Source organism: Cyprinus carpio, chromosome B20 (assembly GCF_018340385.1).
Source record: "Cyprinus carpio isolate SPL01 chromosome B20, ASM1834038v1, whole genome shotgun sequence".
NCBI lineage: Eukaryota > Metazoa > Chordata > Actinopteri > Cypriniformes > Cyprinidae > Cyprinus > Cyprinus carpio.
This window is the reverse complement of record NC_056616.1, coordinates 26652201-26673966: the sequence shown is the minus strand read 5'-3', so window position 1 is coordinate 26673966 and position 21766 is coordinate 26652201. Positions and strand designations below refer to the sequence as shown.

The 21766-nt window shown below is 36.7% G+C and overlaps 1 protein-coding gene across 2 annotated transcripts in view; it reads left to right on the top strand.

Annotated features, from left to right (window-relative positions):
* The first annotated feature begins 171 nt into the window (after nt 1-171).
* The window catches only part of atad2b (ATPase family AAA domain containing 2B), a 91585-nt gene continuing 69990 nt past the window's right edge, over nt 172-21766 (top strand). The window contains exons 1-19 of one of the 2 annotated variants that reach the window (XM_042747374.1): nt 172-513; nt 2551-2708; nt 4285-4316; nt 4869-5016; nt 8173-8269; nt 8515-8641; nt 9224-9379; nt 9562-9637; nt 10005-10106; nt 10221-10332; nt 10418-10533; nt 10650-10824; nt 11710-11798; nt 12059-12218; nt 13741-13831; nt 16014-16325; nt 17708-17852; nt 18526-18712; nt 18893-19078. In XM_042747374.1, the coding sequence (XP_042603308.1) occupies nt 358-513; nt 2551-2708; nt 4285-4316; nt 4869-5016; nt 8173-8269; nt 8515-8641; nt 9224-9379; nt 9562-9637; nt 10005-10106; nt 10221-10332; nt 10418-10533; nt 10650-10824; nt 11710-11798; nt 12059-12218; nt 13741-13831; nt 16014-16325; nt 17708-17852; nt 18526-18712; nt 18893-19078 (2625 nt within the window). In that variant the 5' untranslated portion in view covers nt 172-357. The remainder of the gene's footprint in view (nt 514-2550; nt 2709-4284; nt 4317-4868; nt 5017-8172; nt 8270-8514; nt 8642-9223; nt 9380-9561; nt 9638-10004; nt 10107-10220; nt 10333-10417; nt 10534-10649; nt 10825-11709; nt 11799-12058; nt 12219-13740; nt 13832-16013; nt 16326-17707; nt 17853-18525; nt 18713-18892; nt 19079-21766) is intronic. The other variant, XM_042747375.1, reaches the window with a different exon arrangement.

The window sequence follows — 21766 nt, the reverse complement described above, 5'->3', positions numbered from 1 at the left end:
TTTAAACATGTTCCAACTTATAATTTATTATAATTAAATGTATTAAAACACTGCCAACACCCAATATACCTAAAAGAAAAAAAACCCGCTTTCTTTACTTTTGCGCAGCTTTTGTACAAAATCTATTTTTCAAAATTTCTGTGGCGCCAACTTCATAGAAGCGCGGGCACTCTCGTTGCTTTCTGTAGCGGAAGTGGCTCGCCGGAGAGTTTCGGCTGGCTGACAGCAGAGGGAGAGAGAGGGAAAGAAAGAGAAATGGCGCCTCGGCACTCTAGTAGCTGAGACACAGTCAGAACGAAAGCAGCTGACAAGAGCTACAGGACTGGATCTGTCTATCAGCGGGGACAGACAGCAATCATGGTGAACACCAGAAAGAGCTCGGAGCACAAGCCCATCAGTCCCTTCATCTCGGGCCGGACGAGGTCGTCTCAGAGGAGCAACCCAAACTTGGACGAGCACAACAGCCGTGTAAGGAAGAGAGAGACACCGGCAGCCTATTCTCTCCGCCAGCCGGTTAGCGAGCTGCTCACTCTGGCCTTTTGGAGATGGATGGTTGGATGGATGGATGTATAGATAAATGGATGGATTGGATGGTTGTCCGCCTCTTTTGTTCCCAAATTGCGCCTTGAGTGATACTTGGCGATGAAGAAATGCCAGTTTAATGACACGACAGCGATTAATCGCGGCGTGTCGCTTAGTATTATGTGTTTTGTCACACACAATGACTGGACTTTACTGAAGCCGGCCGGCTGGTTTAATGGACTCAGTGCCCCCAAGTTGTCTTTGTTATATTGGTGTCCGATTCGCGAACGAATCGTTCTGTTGAGCCGGTTCTTTTGAATGTTTCGAGCGAACCGATTCGCTGTGTTTGAACGGTACTTTAATGTAGGGGAGAACTTTTGCAGTAAAACTGACAACCATTTATAACTTGATATTTGACAGTATAATTTTCGAGCAGGTGTAAAAATGTCTGACTGTCAAACAAGTAATAGAGTCACAACACCAATTACGAAATTAATCATTTTACGCAAAACGAGTATAGTTTTATTACAAACCTACTGAGAGAATTTAGCAAAAAATGATCTGTAAAAAAACTAGGAGTGGTTTTGAACGTTAAATCAAGTGAATCGGATCACTGAAAACAACAGTTCGATCGAACCGACTCGCTTACGCGAATCGAGCGTTATTTCGTTGCTGTGTGTTTGTTGCGCTCGAGAGACACCGGCGCGCGCCATGCTGTCACGCGCTCCTGGCACACCGATAAACCGTCAAAACACAAGCGCGTTTGATACCTTTTGTCGGACGAAAAACGTCTCGTCCTCCGCGTGTCTTCAACAATAAATCAAGCTAGTGTTGGGGGAAGGGAAAAGCTCAGCTGAGACAGACCCCTTGTGGCTCAAAACAGTTATTGTTCGTGATTTTTTTTTTTTTGGAAAGTAAACTTTGAACTCGAGTGTTTATGTGTGACTTTAGCTGCGGTGTGCAATCGGCTCTTGACAGGTCGTGTTTTGTTGATGGTTTGCACATTAGAGTGTTGTTTGAAACGATAACACATCCCGAATTCACATCGCAGTGTTTAAGTCGTTTGGACGTGTTATCAAGAGACAGCCATGTATTTTGACCATGCACCGTGGTACTCTCTGGTATTCAGTATGGGGTGTATATCACAGTGGTAAAGTTTCATGCAGTTGCCATCTGATATCATCATTACCACCACAATACTTTTTGAAAGCGTGTGCAGTTAAATTACAGTTCTTTGCTAGTTGTCAAGGTTCTTGGAATTATTTGAACAAAAAGAATCTTATACCACTTCCACAAGTTTTTGGCGTAAGAGGTTTAGGCTTTTCCTCTTTTCTGGCATTGAATTACTTTTGAAAGTGCTTTAACTGAAGATTCTTTGTTTTATTTTGTAATGTCACTATTTAATTTATCACCAGCCTTTAAGTTAGATTGATTGATTTCATAAAGGTCACCACAGTCTTTGAAAACCTGGAAATAGCAATGAAAAATGATGTGTTATTTACGTGTGAATTATTATTATTTTTTGAGTGAATCATCAAACTGATTCACAAAAGGTTCTAAATGATTCCTTAGCTATTCATTCTGAATTAGAATGGTTTAACAAAATATATTTTCCATTAATTTGCAAACAACTGGAAAGTTGTGGGAATTAATTATAAAGTATTATAACACTGGCCTGATTTCATCAGCAGACTGGTTCTGTTTCTTTCATGTGTTAGGGTGGTGTAAATGTGTGAATCATAGTTATTTAGTCAGCAGGGCGATTAGAATGAAATCTGGGAGGAGATGAAGAATTTGGGAGATGATGTGTCTGTCGCCCGCAGGATCAGTAGAGAACGATGAAGTCTCTGTCACATGAATCTGCAGGTTTTTTTCAGGCGGCTCGAGGACTCAGCTGTTAAATTGCACTGAGTGTCCCTAGTGCAGATTGTGTTTGAGAACAGACGTTCTGTCATTTATATTTCTCTTTGTGTATTCTGCATGCTCCTTCAAGCTTTTGAATATCCTGGACGCCTCTGTCTGTTACAGAAGGAGCCCAGCAGTGATGTTAACAGCAGTAGTCCACGTTTGTCCCCGCCGCCCAAGCGGACACGCAGACAGACGCCACCAAGTTCTACCGATACTTCTCCAAGTCCCCAGAGTAAAGGCCAGAGAGGCCCGTGGACCATGTCCAAACACTGTACTAGGTGAGGTTTGACAATCTATGTAGTGCTGCATGAGTAATACTTATTTTGATGATCCCATCCCATTGTAATCAAAGTGTGATGCTGTTCCTAAAAATCTCTTATTTACATCATGTCTAGGTTTAGTTGATTATAATGGCAGCATTTTAGTTTTGTGTTGCTTACAGTTTATTTTGGATTTTATGCGGTCTGCATGGCAAGGGAGCAACATAACATGAAGCGAATCCAAAATATTGCCAGAAATTTAGCTTTGGTTCTCAGGCTTCTTTTTTGGGTGTCAGCCAGGCGATGTTTGTTTTGCACTCAGTGTAGTGTGCTATCATGATAGTCTGCAGTGTGCGTAAGGCTGATTAATAAGACTAATATAAAGGCCTCTGATTGGCCGTGGCATTCATGCACTCAATGTATACATCTGTGATTGGCTGTAATGCTCAACTGTTGCAAAAAGCACATTTTAAATGGAGCAGTTTGAGATAGAAACAGAATTAGATCTAACTGAAATAATTCTCAAGATTAATCACAGAAGCTGTAATGCTAAAACTGTGCAGCTTAAGATCCATTTGTCAGCCGATCTGCTTAATCTTAATACTTGAGACTTTACAGTTCAGATTGAATTTGGGAATTTTCAGTGTTGTTGGAAATTTGTTTTTAGACGAGAATTGCTTTTACTCGCATAGAAACAATCACAGTGCTTTAGATTCAGAGCAAATACTTTTTCAGATTGAATTTGGGAATTTACCTGTGGGGGACGCTTGGGCGCTCTTTTTTGTTGTTGTCCTTTTTTCTCTATAAAATCTTTTAGTAATCATCATAAAATTATATATCATTTGAAAGCTTAGAAGCCCAAGATTCATCCTGCCATCCAACCATTTTGAAATCGGACATTGCGTTACCATGGAAATGGTAATTTAAAATCTTATGGCGGTCTCCTCCCCCTTAGTGGGCAGTGTCAAGTGTCATATTACAAAATGCATTACGGTCTTTTAGAATCAAAACTTTTTATAATCTTGGCAACAAACATATCATTGGAAAGGTCTGAGTCTCAGGATTCCATATTTGGTGGGTATTTTGAGAATTGAAGTAAAATTGACAGGTTAAACAAAATTCAAAGGAGTTTTGATGGTCCCGGTGGCTCTTTGTGGTATGACGCCCTAAATAAAATCTCACAGGAACCTCAATTTTTTTCATATCAACTTCAAATTTGGAACATAACTTATTTGGACACAAAGGTTAAATTTTATACCAATTTTAGAGTAAAAACTGTCATGTAAAATATTTATAATAAATAAAATAAAATAAAAATAATATAGCGCATTTTATTTTACAGTACATTTAAACTCTATAACTTTTTGATACTTTAATTTTTTGCCAAAATCTGCTCTTTTCTTCTTAAAAAAGAGACCAACCTTAGGTCTATATCCAAAGTGTTCATAAAATACACACTTTAATGCCTATTTAAAAATAAGGGGAGGGTGACACGTTAAGATTTCTTAACAATTTAAGTTTGGATAGTGCACTTTAATGCCTATTTAAAAAATGGGGGGTGACAGTTAAGGGTTGAATTCACATTTTCTTTCAGGTTGTCCACTGGTGCCTTGCAGAATGGACGCAGTAAGTGTATATTATTTATTTTGATTTATTTAATGATTCCTACAATGAAGAGTTCACCCAAAAATGACAATATATTGACACACATCAGATTTCTTTCCTAGCTGTTTATGGTAACTTAAGCCAACGAAAGAGAATTTAATGTAATACTGTAAGGATTGACACTTTATATCTGTAATCCTCAAATTAAATATGCTGCCCTTTAGTTATATATAAAAACATCAATACAACAATACAAATTGATAGAATGGAAATTTGGTCACCTATATCCATACGCAAGTTATTTATGAAAAAATATGTCAGATAATATCAGATAAAGTTGTGAACACAATCAATTTTCCCAGTATTGCAAATATTAATCCATCTGTAGATTTATGGAAAAAAGTCATTCTCTCAGCGTTTTTAAACGTTAGTCACAATATCCATCCAATCAATATATGTAATAGATAATTCAACTATGCTGCCTTTATGCGATTCACATCAGTTTTGATGTCATCATGATGTTATTCTTCATCATTAGGCGATGCTTTTAGTAACCCCTTTTTTAAACCATAGGTCGAATGAGTCTGAGGGGTGATTCTACATCAGATGGGGACCACGCTCGCATGAACGGTCATGTTGAGCTCAAGAGAAGCCGCCGCGTCAGGAAGTCCCAGTTCGAGCACCTCAATCAGAGCTTACTTTTCGACCAGCTTGTCAACAGGTAAATGCTGATGGTTGTATACATTAGCTAATTCCTGCCTGAAGTATGGTAGTTGTCTTGAAATAAAAGGTTTCTGTAAATTTTCAAACTCAAAACATTATAAAAAAAGACAATTTAATGCTACTAAATAATGTTGAAAAATCGGCTTGTTCAGAAACTTTCTTAATGATGACAGACATTGAATACATGAACACATGATTAGCCGCATTTTTACGTCTAGATGCCTATTCATTGTTGACCCAACCAGTCAGCAAATCATTAGGCAAATGATTTAACTCCTGGATGTCTGAGAGAGTCTGTCTATAAGCATTTTGAGCATCAAATGTCTTTTGATTGACCTCTTTGGCTTCAAACCAACTAGCTTTCTACTCCATGAATCCACTAGGAGTCACAGTATCCAAATCATGTTCTGTTTGGACATTGCGTGCGTACGTTATAATTCCCTCATGGTTTTGAGTAGCTGGTGTATAATTAGTAGGACATCTGATGAAGCCAACAGAGTTTACTCTTGCAGAAACAGACACTTTAAACTCAACAAGAACTAAAAGAGATTACAAGAGACTACTCTGTGTATGGTGACGGCATTTGTTCAGCTTGCATTCATGCACATAATGGTTTATGATATAATTGGTGATTCCTAGGCAAGGCTACACATATCCCAGGGGTGCTTAAGTAGGTTCCGGCTGTACTTGAAAAGATGTAGCTAGACCTCACTTCGTCTTGGTTAACATTTTTCCTAATGACCTGTATCAGTTCTTGGGTGATATTTCATGCTTGTTGAGCTTCTGTGGTATGTTAAACAGCTCATCTGGAGATCTTTTATACTAATGATACATTTGCTATCATATCTTTTTCAGGAAGTTTCTGTGATTGTCCCTAGAACCGTCAAAATGTTTGATTGAACACGCATTTGTGGTTTGACATTGATGAAGACATATGGTGTGTTTACACTGCCGCAGTATTTTCAGTTAATTCCTATGAGAGCAGGGTGGATTGTGGGCTTGACAGTGGATTGGAGAAAATGTTTAGAGCATTGAACAGTTCATAAATGCTCAACTTTATGCAAATATCAAGGAAAAACACCAGGCAGCTGACAGATGTTGTGAATTGCAGTTAGTGATGTTTGTCATGAGCATTTAAAAATATGTGGGTTGTGCAGGAGTTTCTGCTGGGTTTAGTGTGTAAATCGTTTTGTTTACATATTAGAAACTTTGCAGTTATTATGCAATTATTGCAGTTTGGTTCTGAATAGATTGGCTGGGTTTACAAAAGTTGATTTAGGGTGCTTTCACACTTAATTTCGATTGCTTGGTCCGAACCCGAGTTTGATTGCTCCCCCTCCCCCTTCCCCCGCTGGACCGTGTTCACATTATATTATTTGGGTCCGAATCGCAGTTCGTTTGGATCAAGCCAGCAGCTGCTTACACCGTTGCTTAGAAACAACTGCGCAGGAGAAGGCGGCAAAATTCGTAGCATAGCTCTCTTCAATTTTACATTTCTCTTTTTGAACCACTGGTTTTGTTTCCAAAACTTCAGTACATAACGCCACTTACATATGTCTTACGAATGTACTGCAAATGCTCTAAAAACGGTGAAGGCGAATAGAAATTAGATATACAATTCTCTCTGCTTACAGCACGTCAGTTACGCTCGTCAGGAAAGTGAGTGAAACACATGCAAACATGCTTTTTGCATCAAATAATACGTCATTAATAGCGGTTCACTTCTGTGATTTGGTATGATTGGGTTCATATCAGCAGCAAACCGTACCAGAGTTCACTTAAACCGTACCCCTTTTAAGCAGACTCGTGTACGGTTCGCGGGTGCGCACCAGAGTTCGGAAGACTGCGTTCACATCATCCAAACGTACCGAACTCTGATGTCAGTCGAACCCAGGTGCGCACCAAAAGTGCTAGTGTGACAGCACCCTTGATTGACACTGTTTCTTTGCATTGAGTATTCAGAAACAAAACTCACATCTTTTCAAATAATCATGTATGTTTATATTTGATGATTATATTGGCTGTGTATTAAAAAAAGGTTGATTTTGAAGTAGATTTTTAATGATGTATTAGCTGGGTTGTGTCCTAATCAGGTTTTTAGCATGAGGTAACATGTTGCTGCGAATCAAAGACAGATGGTGGAAGTGTATTGGAGAGAGGAGACCTGCTGGTGTTGCACATGAATGGCTTGAGCTGCTTTACTCATTCTGAATGACGTTCCTCCATATTAACCCCGTGAAGCCTGACGTATGAAGTGCTAGTCAGAAATTTGCGTAGGCCTATGTTTTTTTGTTGAGTATCATATTTGATACATCAGGCTTTTATGGCTCCATAGAGAATATGAATCATGAAGAGGTAAAAAAAAAAAAAAAAAACACCTGAGTTTTATTCAGAGGCCCAAACTGAGCAACAATATGCAGTTTGGTGCAGCTGCTAATATTATGTCTGACTTGGGACGAAGAGGATTTAAGTAAGCAGCTGTTAATATTCAAATTCTATATTTGCATTTTATTTTCAAAATCTGATTGCTTTATTGTAGCCAGTGAGATCTGTATAACAGTATATAAAATGCTTATAAATATTCAATCTGTATCTTCCAATAGTATGTTTTAGTAAGATGATAATTAAATGTTTAGTTTTATAATTATAGCTTTGTAGATTTTATTTTGGGTGGGGTGGGGTGGGGTGGGGGGCAAAACATATAATGGAATGTAGTACAATGATGATTGAGAGATGAACAAATAAACATTCCTCAAAAGCACGGTGGATCATATTTGTTACTCACATTTTAACATGATTAAAAAAAAAAGGATGTATAGATAGTCAAGTAAATCCAAGTTGCATCTTAAAATATAACTAACGATATAAAAGTTCTTAAGTAAGATTTGATAGGAAAACCTACTATACTAAAAGGTCTAAAATGCTGTTGTAGTATAGCCTTTCAATCAGAGGACAGAAGGCTTGTGTACAACCGGTATTTCATTAAAGTTTTGATCATGTTGATAATTTAGAGGCTTTATAATTTTTCATATCAAATATGACAAGGCTTTAGGCTTCATGGGGTTAAACTTATTAAACTTGTTTATGAACAATTGTTTCATGAGACTAAAATGTCTGGTTATTGAATGCATGTGAATCTCGTGTCTGTTGTTAGTACGGCAGAAGCAGTCCTTCAAGAGATGGACAACATCAGCAGCATACGGCAGAATCGGGAAGTGGAGCGCCTCCGCATGTGGACGGACACTGAACTGGTGACTCCTTCTATTTTTTAACACTGATGATTAAACAGCAGAACAACTGGGCTGCCTTATTTTCCATCTCATTAAGCAAACGATTGCCCACATTGAGGTTATTAAAATCCTGCCTTACTCTGAAGCATTGGCCTTTCTCTTCAGTGTGGGATGTGAACCCACTGATGAGTCAAAACTCACGTACTACAAACTCCATTGATTCGGCCACATTTCTCATTTAGATGTTTATTTGTTTTTTGCTGCAGGAAAACATGGACATGTACTCCCGCGTGAAGAGGAGGAAATCTTTGCGTAGGAACACGTATGGAATGCAGGCGCATCACAAAGTCATGAGCAAGTCAAAGGATCCCGAAGAGGAGGAGGGAACTGAAGGTATGTGTGGACTCTGAAACTGACCTTTTCGCAAATTAATTGTTTGCATACAACTCGGTTTACTCAGGTTTTCAAAACTTTAGGTTTCAAAGTTTTGGTAAAAAAAAAAATAATAGTAATAATTTTGGTGCATTGGTAGCATCACGCCATGTGATTTGTATCTGGTGTAGGTTGCTTGTTTAATGTTCCCAAGCATCATTGCAGCTTATTGTATTTAAATAAAATTTTTATGACCAGGCGAATTATAAGAAATTTAATCAGTGATTCTGGTTCCATTTCCAATTCCATTTAACAGTTCCAGTTTCATAGTAATTCTGTTATCTAAATCAAATAAATTGTATTAATGTTCGTTTACATTTATTGCCTCTAACAATGTCATCTGTCTTCTTGATCTGTCCTAAACCTTTATTATATTTCATTTGTGAAGAATGTGATGTGTCCCGTGAAATAAATGAAGTGTAAAAGTCCTTTTCCACTGCAGAAGTTCTGAATATAAGCCATTTTTTGATTTCCAACTGTGATGATGAAAAAGTTTAGTTTGTTGTTCGTTCTAAAGAGTTCTCTTTTTTTTTTTTATTTTTGAGTCTCACGAAGAGGAAGAGGAGGATGAAGATGTGGAGGCTGATGATGATGAAGACGATGAAGGAGATGAGGCAGAAGAGGCTGGAGAGGAGAACGACAGACCTTATAACCTCAGGCAGCGTAAAACTGTGCAGCGATATGAAGCCCCCCCAATAGGTACTTGCTCCAGACACTTTCACTCATGAGCATCTATGCTCAGACAGTTTTCATTCATGCTCCTAAAACATCCTTATGACCCTCAGATGTTTCCATGCCATGCAGTGTGTGCAATTATTGGCTATTTTAAAGAAAATTTAAAGATTTTGCCTTTTGAATGTGTTTCATTTTTTTTTTCTCAGAGCCAGTGAACAGGAAGCAGAGCAAGGGCTCTCTGTTCGACACACACAGATCTCCTGCAAGAAGAAGCCATATTAGGTGAATTATGGTTATTTTTTATGGCCTTAATTCTTCCTTTTTGGAAGGCAATATTTTCTGTTTCATGGTTGTTATAATTAACTAAAACCATGAAAAAAGAAATCATGGAAATTAATTTAAAGTTAAGTAAAACAAAATATTATATTTTAAAATGTAATTTTTTCATTTTAGCTAGTTGCCAAGACAACATTTCTCATTCTTTTATTTAAATGTTTAATTTTAAACTTTAAATTAATTGTTTCATTAAAATGAAAGCAAAATGTAAAATTAAGCACTAAAAATATTAATATAAAATACTTCCTATTAATAAAACCTATTATATAATCTCAATGCTACTAAAACAACACTGCTGTGTTTTCATCACCAGAGTAAAGAAACATGCCATTCACAGTAGTGAATCAACATCATCGTCTGATGAAGAGCGCTTTGAGAGGCGGAAAAGCAAAAGCATGAGCCGAGCTCGTAACAGGTGATCATCAAACAGAACTACTGTTAATTCACTCAATGTGTGACTTATTACATGGCTAAAGTGTGTGAACTTTTACTAAGGTTAGATGTTGCTTGTTTTTTTATTGTGTGACAGGTGTCTGCCCATGAACCTGCGGGCAGAGGACCTGGCCAGCGGTGTGCTTCGAGACAGAGTAAAAGTGGGTGCTAGTTTGGCAGATGTGGATCCCATGAATCTGGACACTTCTGTGAGTCTCAGTGTTCTCTACATTTCTTTACTGAGGAAAAAGATGCTTTGTGGGTTAGCATATGTCCTTGTCTCTTTCAATGCAGGTGAAGTTTGACAGTATTGGAGGTCTCTCCCATCACATTCAGTCTTTAAAAGAGATGGTCGTCTTTCCTTTATTATATCCAGAAGTGTTTGAGAAGTTTAAGATCCAGCCCCCAAGGTAAGGTTTTTCGCGTGTATGATTATTTTTTAGTTTTGTGTTTAATTCTGTGTCCGTTGATGTGCTGTCAGAGGTTGACATTAATGTATTTGTAAAATGTTTTCCCCGCTTTGCAGAGGATGTCTGTTTTATGGGCCTCCAGGAACTGGGAAGACGCTGGTGGCGCGAGCTTTGGCCAATGAATGCAGTCAGGGTGACAGGAAGGTGTCTTTTTTCATGCGCAAGGGAGCCGACTGCCTCAGCAAATGGGTGGGAGAGTCTGAACGCCAGCTCCGCCTACTTTTTGACCAGGTGAACTAGTAGACGACCTCACAATCCTGGCTCTAGTATGACTTTAAGATAGTTTCTGTTGTCTGTGAGCTGATATTCATTGATGACCAGATATTGCACATTCCTGGATGTTTGTTTTAAGGAAAAAAAAAAAGATAGGGTAAATGATTTGAAAATGTTTTATGTTAAATTAAGTGTTAAACCTCTTTGCAGGTTGCAGTTTTAAATCAATTTTGTCATGCATGTTATATTAACAATAACATCAACAACAACAATAATAGTTATTATTAGTCAAAAAATACATATTAAATAAAGTCTTATATTGAAAATCTAGTATCTAAAATCTTTAAAATCTAAAATAAATCATGAAAATAATCTGTTTTCCACTACTGAAAATTTTAATTTATGAGGTATAAATTTATTTTAATTTATATTATATTAGTGGATTTCTATACTTTTTTTTTTTGTCAAATAAGTTTTTTATTATTCAGTCATCAAGTAACCTTGCAATAATCACAAGGTTTAGGATAAATTTTCGATTTCTATACATTTTATTGTGAAAAATTGTGTGTATGTATATGTGTGTGTACGCAGCATAACTGAACCTACCTTTTACCATTTTTTTTTTTTTTAAGGAAAAAATCTGCTTTGGTATACTTGTACTGTTTTCTTTAAACAGTGTCAAATATTTTCAGAATTATTTTTATTTTTATTTTTTTTTGTCCTCTAAAGCTTCTTTTTCCTCTTTGTTGATTCTTGTAGTGTATCACAAGTTGTCTTTTTAGATTTGGAGTGAATCATATATCCCTATAAAACAGGTGTCAGGCTCTGTTCTCTCTCCAGCTGTTTTGAAGTGTTAGATGTGTGATCATCCAGTCAGGTGATGTTTTCCTCTCGTCCTTTCAGGCATACCTCATGAGACCCTCCATCATCTTTTTCGATGAGATTGATGGCCTCGCTCCTGTTCGCTCCAGTAGGCAGGATCAGATTCACAGGTAATGCATTCGAATTAATGCGGTGGGGATTGCAGAAGGTTTCATCATCAGGATTAGAAAAGCTCCTGAAGAAATCAAGTAGCTCGATATGGTTTCCACACAAAGGCTTTTGGTATTACAAGGAGTATATGATGGAAAACAAGATTTTTCTTGCTCTTTTAAAGAGTTTGATGTACTACCCACATTCACACATCAACACCTATTCATTTTACATTTGACGAGTTTAGCCAGTCATTTTGTTTTCTCTTTTTATGTTTTAGCTCCATAGTGTCTACATTACTGGCACTGATGGATGGTTTGGACAGCCGGGGGGAGATAGTGGTCATCGGTGCTACAAATAGACTTGACTCTATTGACCCTGCACTCAGGAGGCCCGGGCGCTTTGACCGGGAGTTTCTGTTCAACCTGCCAGATAAAAAGGTGCGCAAATCCTTTTTCTACAAAGTATTTTGCAGCCAACTGACATTCGATGTCCCATAGCATCCTTGTGTCTCTCACTCAAAACACTTCTCCTGGAATTGTCTGACAGCTCAGTTTCAAGTTTTTTGCAGCTTGTTTGGTAGCAAAAATTTGTCTTTTATCTGCGATAATCTCACAGATTCTGTTTGCCAGGCTCGTTGACATCTTGATAAACGGAATGCCAGTTAATTTTGTTGAGATTAGTTTAGTATGCTGATCTCTGCTGATATAAAAAAAAATGACCGGCGTTAAAGGCTTAAATGTTACCTATGAGTAACTCGAAAATTGTATGTATAAAGTTGTACTAAGTATTGAGCACTTCAAACTACATATATGTAGACACTAACTAGTCATTGAGGGAGATATTATAACGTTAGATGATATATTTTCCTATCCAACAGTCAGAGCAGTACTGTGCACAAAAATGAGATTTCAGATAAAGTGAGAACATTAAACATCATTTAACATTAAACAGATCAGTGTATTCTAAATCCCAATGACATCAGAAACAATGGGTTGAAAACAATAATCAGAAGAATTTAATGCAGTAATATTTTGTTGAATTACTATAATGAGTAGTATTATTTTATTGAATGGGATCCAAAAGTTTTAGACTTAAAAAATTGGCAATTTAAAATATAATTAAAACCATGAAAATTAAAATTTTTAGGGTTTGGGTTGTTTGTCAAAATTTACATGTAATTTGTAAAGAAAAAAAAGCATTTAATTGGAAAGATACAATACATTTTTACTAATGGTTTCAGTCCATAACATTTTATTTAATTAATCAGAGTTGTTTATTATGAATTATAATTTAAAACATAACTTGTAATGAGAAAATACAAAATATTTAATATACGGTGTATTCAGTAGTGGGCTCAAATAAACCAAATGTTATTGCATTTTTGTTCATATAGCAGTACTTTTAAATGAAAAAGTGCACATTACACTACTTTTGTAGTATTATATATACATTTATATTTTATTATGTTATTATTTTATTGTTTTTGTCATTTAGAGTCATTTATTAAAATAAAAAATAGTATTGAGAGAACTTGATGTGCTGAAAAATACAAACTCTATTTATTTATTTTATTTGTTGCAGAAAATTTAGACTCTAAAATGGTGGTAACAAACTAACTAGACTAGAAACAGCTCAGTTTACATTGAATACAATTTATCAAGCTAGAACACAACTTATATAATTGTCAACATATGTACACCCTTATATTTTGTGCATCATCTATGCCTGAGCTTTGTTTTTGAAGTTGTTGTGATATGAGGTCAGCTCAGTGCTAGTCTGATTTCTAGATGTGTGTGCAGTTTGTCTTCACAGCAGGGTGCTGGCTAATCAAACGTTAGCACTAATGTTTTCACCAGCCCATTTGTTAAGTGTTTATGATCAAAACAGTTTTGCTGTGCGTTTTGAAGTGCCTTGTTTTATCTGTACACTGTCTGTGTTTGTGTTTATGCTCATCAACAGGCTCGAAAGCACATTTTAGAAATCCACACCAGGGACTGGAGCCCCAAGCTAGCTGAACCCTTCATAGATGAGCTAGCTGAGAAATGTGTCGGTAAGATGGATGAGAAAGTGATGCTTTTCTAGCTTCAGCTCTATATCTCAACCCAACTAGTTGCAGCATGAACACGTTTTGTTTCAAGTAGGGATGTTTATTTCGGTTATTTTTCCTAACCGACGTTCGTTAACCGATTATTAACCGTTAACCGACAAGATTATTTTAAATTAGAATTGGATTAAATTAGAAAGGATAAAGTGTATGTGACCCATTAAAAAATACTAACGTTTGTTTCCCGGGGATTAATTTTACATGCACAAAAAGCAGCAAACAACAGAACACGAGGATATACATGGTTTTCATATCGCATAATTTTTTTGAAGGTTTTCTGGTATGAGAGAAAAACATAATAAAGCTAGGCTACATATATAAAATGAATAAATAGGGAACGATACGAAAAATATATTTTTACTTAATAAATTAAGAAAATGAACGAAAAACTGTGCAACAAGTATAGTAGTATGCAGAGTTTTGGTTCATTTTTGTGCTGCGTGAAAGGAAACGGACGGCAGAAAGCTGATGGCTTGTTTTACAAAAGCACAAAGATTTGTTTTTATTATGAATGTACACAAATAAAGGCAAACTTTTACAATTCCAATTATCTATGACTAAAAGCAGTAGTTGCTTCCACTGTTAGAAGGAAAAAATTCTGCACGCACAGTTAAGCTTTGCTACCTTGACAATGCATCCTGTTCATTATCATAATAAAATACAGTCAGTCAAACATATGGAAAAAAAACACACACTGTTCAGTTTAAATAGGCCTATGTAGTAAAATCTGTGACGTTAAGTGTTATCACCATACCGTCGTGATGTTATGCCAAATATTTTGGATATTGGAACGGCAGTGAAGTAGGCTACATAATAAATAAAATTTAAATTTGGCATTTAAATACATCGCGAATATGGGAACATTTGATTTTGTGTCGAATGAGAGACCCAATGTTGGATTTAGTTTCGTTTTAGCCTAAATGAATTAGTTTTGGCTTGTCGTTTATATTGTTATAACCTTTTTAAATGTTTTGATAAATTACTGAAAATAAATAAATAAATAAAACAATGTTATTACAATTTTTTTTATCATAATAATTTTTTTTTATACAGGGTTTCCCCAAAAGATAATTATTTTTTATACATTTAAGATTTTACATTTACATCACATTTGTATAATCCTGTAACATTTCTTTGCAAAAACTTTTTAATTATTATTATTTTTTTAATTCATTTGTTAATGGTATTAACTCAAAGGCATACCATGTGTACCAACCAGAGACTGTATAAAAAACATTTATTTGCTAAAAATTTTTATTGAATTCCCTCACGAAGCACCACTTTGGGAAACCCTGGTTTAACTGATTGTAGTAATTGGTCAAAATTCTTAATGGTCGGTTAACTGGTTAAAATGAACATCCCTAGTTTCAAGTCATTTCTTTCTTCACTGATAGTGAAATGCTGCAAAGTGACAAAATCGCAGGCAATCAGTACATGTTTGTTTAATCTATATTCAAAGTCAGTGAGTTATTTCTACTTGATTTCTCAAGACCATAAAGTGTTTTTAGGTCAGATGTTTGGAAGACGAAACATAAAGAAACAAATGTTGATCCCATAATCAGATAATTGACTATTTTACACAGGTGTCAATGTTTGTTCAACAGATCTATTATTATTTGATGTAGAAACATTTTATTTGCTTTCAAAATGTATCTTTTTTGTTATTGTTTGTTTGTAGCTTAAAGTCCAAAATCAAATAGCAGTTTGTTTTCCCAACTATAAAATTAAAAAATGTAAACATTGAGTTGTTGAATGAAACACAGTATTAATATTTTCACTGAAAGCTAGGCTATTCTGTCAACTTAGACTGTGCTTCTTATATAAATAATAATAATAATAATAAAGTTTAAACAATATCTTTTTATTTTATCTTTTCAAATATCTAACCATTTCGAATTTTTTTAACCATTAAATGGAAACCAAAAAAAAATAAAAAGAATTGTGAAACATTTAAACAAAAATGAGATTTTATTACTTTATTTGATACCTCTTTATTTTGTGTAATTATGCAACTGTTAGGTTGTAAATATTTAAAGTTAACAATTTACTAATATTTTTGAACAGTATTAAAGGTGGCCACAGAGTGATGTTCTTGTCCAGATGAGTGTCTAACTCTGCTGTGTCTCAGGTTACTGTGGGGCTGACATCAAAGCACTTTGCACAGAGGCTGCTCTAGCGGCTCTGCGGCGGTGCTATCCTCAGATCTACGGCAGCAGCCAGCGTTACCAGCTTGACGTGGGCTCCATCGTTTTGGGGCCACAGGACTTTGGTCGTGCTCTGCGCTCCATAATACCTGCGGGTCAAAGGGCCCTGGCTCCTCCCGGCCAGGCCCTTTCCTCCGTGTTGAAGCCCCTGCTGGAGCCCACACTGGCCCGAACGCTGGCCTGCCTGATGCGAGTCTTCCCCCACGCAGAGCTCCTGCACAGGGAACACACACATGGTACGCTCCCATTTGCTGCTGTTGGATTTTATGTTGTTCAGTGAGTTATTTCTACTATACATCACGGGTACAATAATTGCTTTAATTAGTTTTTTCCCTTTGCCCTTCTTTTCTCATTTAGGTGTTTCATCAGCCATTCAGATCTATTTTTTGTGCCTTACATACAGAGCTTTATAATTACCACCTCATATTACTGCTGGAAATAGAAATTTCCCAGTTTTTTTTAATGACTGCTCTCTTTTTAACAAGTCATGTGACTCATCCCACCATTTAGTTTTGAGCTTTTCTCTGCTGTAATTATTCAGTTTAACTGCTTGTTTTAAGAGAAACTTCATATGTCAAAAATGAATTGACAGTTAGTGAGAGATTTTAGTTTTCCTGGATTGAGTTTGTTCATTATTATTATATTATTACATATTTCATAAATTGTTGATTTTTGAATTAATGGAAACTTTTTCCTCTAGAAGATTTTTTAGATCTAGAAGAACTTTTTAATCGTTAAAGATTTACAAGACAGATTTTATATTTTTATTATGCCTAATTACTTACTTATGCCCTTGAATCGTTGAGCGAATCGTTTGGGAGTCGTTGAGCAAGTAAGGTAAAAATAAATGCATATTATAAGACTATAAAAGTGTTTTTTGACCTGGCGTGCATGTCAACCTGTTTTTGGGGACTCCCAAAACCAAAATATGAACCTTTCATTACCCATAATAGGGGCACTTTAATCCTTGGTGCGTTTTATATTGTTCTTAGTAGTAGAATTAGTATATTATTATTATTATTATTATTATTATTATTATTATCATCTTATCAGTATTATTGTTAGTTTTTTCCAGGAACACTGAATGACCAAAAAAAAAACACCACCACCAGCCAAGTTCAGTTAAAATAGCTAATTTGCATTCACGCATGGTTAGCAAGTTTTAATTCTAATTACTAAACTTCTATTATTAAATAATACTTGATTGTCATATTATACTGCTCAACTGCTTGACTGACTGATGTAAGAGTGTACTTTCAGTCTGGCGAGTAGACAGAAAAATTTACTAGCCAATGGCGATTCAATTGCCAAGGTTGATATGTACACATATACATATATGTGTGTGTGTGTGTGTGTGTGTGTGTGTATGTAAAAAGTGCAAGATTGTCCTTTTATTTTTATAAATAAAATCATTATATTATTATGTTTATGTATTTTTTTTTAATTTGTCTATCAGAGTAACTTTCCCCAATACTATTCAAATCAAAGCACTTTTCCTGCTGCATGTTGTTTCATTTGTTTTCTGTTTTAGTTAAACTGCTTTTTTTGTAAACCACTCTGAAGCTGAAGAAATGTCAGCAGAAATATAAAGTTGTTTCTCTGTTCTCTGTTATTTCAGACACTGACAATCATCTGTTGGTGGAGGACTCGTACAGCGAGGACGAGGAATGTCTTGGTGCTCCTTCCATTTATGAAACTCAGTCAGGATCGCCGAAGGAAGCAGCTTCCTGCACAACACACAAACCCTTTCTCCACTTTACCACGTGAGTCAGTCGAATTCATACAGAACTCCGCTTCCATCCTCAGCACACTTTAATAATCAATACACCGAGGCCCTTCATTTATTATGCTTAAGTTGCAATTTTAATGCTGTTATGACAAAAGAAAATAAACAAACAAAACTTTGTCTGAGGGGGTTTGCATGATAAAATCAAATGCTTTGTGTTGCTGCCATCTGTTGGTATGTTGCAGGACTAACAGTCTGCACTGAGACTGCTTGTGTTCCTCAGCGGACCTACTTCAATCGCGTTTGCATTGATTTGTTCTTCACGGTTCAGTAAAACGGTGTTTTATGACATTAGCTTGTGATCATCCATACTTGCAGCTCCTCACATTTAAATGAGATGTTGGCAAGTGGTTCATCCTAATATATTAATATACAGTATAAATGTCAAATGCATGAAAATTTGTCCTCCCTAAAATGCTGCCAACTTTTCCAATTACCTTATTTATTTCTCTTTATTATTGGAGTTTTATTTAACCATCGTAGCTTTATTGCAGTTGTCAGCACCTCTTCCTAAATGAGAAACTGAGGCAGTTTCTCAAAACTAGCTTCTGTGTAGTCAGCATTTCTGTGCTTCTAGGTTTGAATTGAACGTTTCTAGCTCACCTAGACCGATGGATGGATAGATAGTGACCTTTTTCTTTTTGTTTCAGTTCTGCCTACAAGCAGCCCACCTCTTACCGGCCACGGCTGCTGCTGACGGGACCCCAGGGCGCGGGGCAGAGCACACACCTGGCCCCTGCTGTGCTGCACCACCTGGAGAAGTTCACTGTGCACCGTCTTGACCTACCCACGCTATACTCCGTCAGTGCCAAAACCCCAGAGGAGTCCTGTGCTCAGGCAAGCCGAAAAACACGACATCATTTTTAAAGACTTCACACGTCCAGTGTGTGGTGCTGTGGGCTTGTAGTACTAGTTTTGTGCTTAAAATGTGTGATGATGATAGTCAGCGCACGCTATCCACCTTATTTTCTACATAGGAGTGAATGCGGTCATTTGTAAGGTCTGGTCTGTGTGTAGGTGTTTCGTGAGGCTCGGCGCTGTGTACCCAGCATCATCTACATGCCTCACATCAGTGACTGGTGGGAGGCCATCAGTGAGACGGTCAAGAGCAGCTTCCTCACACTCCTGCAGGATGTACCCTCATTCACACCGCTCCTCATCCTCGCCACAGCAGAGACCATCTACCAGCAGCTCCCAGACGAGGTGACCAATCTGTCCCCTGGACATACCCCTAATCCTAAATACATTTTTTTGCGTAACAGTTTGTTACAGGCATGATATGTGTTTTGTTGTGAAGACAAGTTTCTTTTCTAAGGGTTAGGTGTACTTTGTTTTTTAAAATTATTTCCCCCCCTCTGAAGAAGTTGCATAGAAATCTGTGATGGTTGAATGCATGATGCTCAAATTATGTGAAGGGTAAAAGTATTAATTATAATTATATTAGAATTAAGTATTTACATATTGAATTCTAATGGTATAAAATAGTTCAAACTACAAATAATATTGATTTTTAAATAAGACGTCTATTCAGCGATCTGTTACGCCACATCAAACGATGCGTCCAAACGGCATTTATTGTTTGAATTACCATATAAAATCGACAGAATTTGAATGATCAGACTTTGTTGTTGCTTTTTTCTAGTCTTAAAGATCGATCTCGCATATTTCTCTCAATCTTGATTTAAAGGTGCAGTAAGCGATTTCTGAGAAGCGCTGTTGAAAGTGGATCAGGCCGAACACCAAAACACACTTGTAGCCAAACACCAGAAAGGGGTGTGTCCACTCGTGATGGAGGAGGTGCCTGTGTTGCATGGGGTGCTTCTCATTTCTTATTTGTGCATCCTTGTTTCCTTTCCTCGCGTCTTAGCTCCAACCCCGTTAGGATAAGTGGAAAGGATGTAAGGAAAGAAAATGATGACAGAGGAATCTTTTTCTCAAGCATCACTTCAGAGCGGCATCAATTGGGCTAAAGGGAACTGCCCTTATGTTGTTAAAATTTGTTATTTAATACATTCATAATAATTATTATTAAAAGCAAGATGCCCTGTTGAAATATGACATGTAAGAGAGATAACATGAGCCAAATTTGTGTACCATATACTAGGCCAAGGCTCAACCTTTTTCCTTTTTGTTTTCTTTTCGACTTTTTGTCCCTCGTTCTCCTTTTTTCCTTTAAGGCCTGACTTGTACCCGTCATTCCCTTTCTATTATTTTTTTAGTCCTTTTCTAAGCACACCAGGGGCGTTAAAATCAATTCTCAAAGACATGGCAGGAAGAAGATGTGAGAGGAAAAGAGGGAGCAAGAGGGTGGAAGGAAGAGATAAGTAATGCAGTCTGAAGTCACACAACCAAAAAACCCTCTCTCTTAATTATGCTGACGGGGAGTCACTCTGGCAGGTCTGCGGTTTCACCTCACAATCCAGCATCAAGCACCTCCAGCGGCTCATGCTGTGCGCCCCATGCATCCCAGGGTGAGTCGCTGGGCAACTAGTGATTGGCTGGTGGCGAAGCCCTTGATCATAGCTTCCATAGAAGAGACTGATGCCCACCAGGAGGGCACGAGAGTGTTTAGAATAAACGCATTAATGTTATTGACAGCCCTGTCTCTCGCTCGCTCTCTTCCTGCAAGGTGTGTTCATTAAAGCCTGTCTCATTCCTTTGAGGAAAGACACATATTTAATTGATGGTAGACAAGGATGGGTTGGTTATTTTACCCTCTATGTGGTGCTGGACTTTCAATGTTAAATTGAAGACCCCTGTGGTGTCTTGATGTTGAAATTCTACCTATATGACAGTGTTTGCATTATGAATCTGCAGTCACCAGATATTTCACTCGGTTCAGTTTGAATTGCTTGAATTTTTTTGTGTTTTGACATGAGTAATAATTCTTGAATTATCCCAGAATAATGTGCAGAGACAAATATTAGATACATTTTATAATATAGTCATTTGTAGGTTGATTTTTACTAAAAAGGGAAAAATATTTAAAGGGATAAATATCTTAAGCGATTTTTCTAATTATTTATTTTTTTTAAAAATCAGCATCAGTCAACATTCGATACACTAGCCAATATTGGATATTTATGTGTATGTTTTTTCCCTCAGTTTTAAAGTTTTTAGATGACCTTTGCCATCATGTTATGCTCACATAAGTTTAGAGTTAATCTTTAAAAAAAAAAGCCTTTATTTAATAACACTGTTAAAGGTCATTAACGCAACTCAATATGAATTTCAATTTTTCATGCTGTGCATTGTAAATGTATATTTAAAATTACTTATAATAGTTTACTTTTTTTTTAGTTGTTTTATAGTATAATTTTGGCCACTTATTAGTTATTGGACATTAACTCATCATTATTGACAAGATTTATTTTAAACAGGTTCATCCGTAGTTTCACCTCTGACAGAACTTTCCTTTTGGCATACTTCCTCTAGGTTGCACAGCCTATTGGTTTATGTTAACCAACAGTGTCTAGTGTTAACCAATATTCAAGCATCTATTTAGGCATCTCTTGCAAATCCTGGTTAAAAAGCTTCCTTAAAGTGCATCTTTTGAAGTCTCAACAGATCAGTATTCCTCTACAATCTTGCTCTGGCTCCATTGTGGTACAGAACTCCCACTTTTCATGATCCAATCCATTTCTGATGGATCAAGTCCTGCGCTACATTTCATTTAGTTATTTATTTTTGTCCTTGTCTGAATCAGAAATATGTAGTAGTGTGGAAGTAAAATGGGTTGCAAATGTCATTTTATGTTGACTTCAACCCAGAGTTTTGGCAACCACAGAAAGATCTGAAGTGGCTTTGAATGGTGAAGTGGGCAAATTCAGAGAATCGGCAGTTTGAATCCACAAAGCCTGTTCCCGCTTTGAAATGTACCCCAAGGCCCCT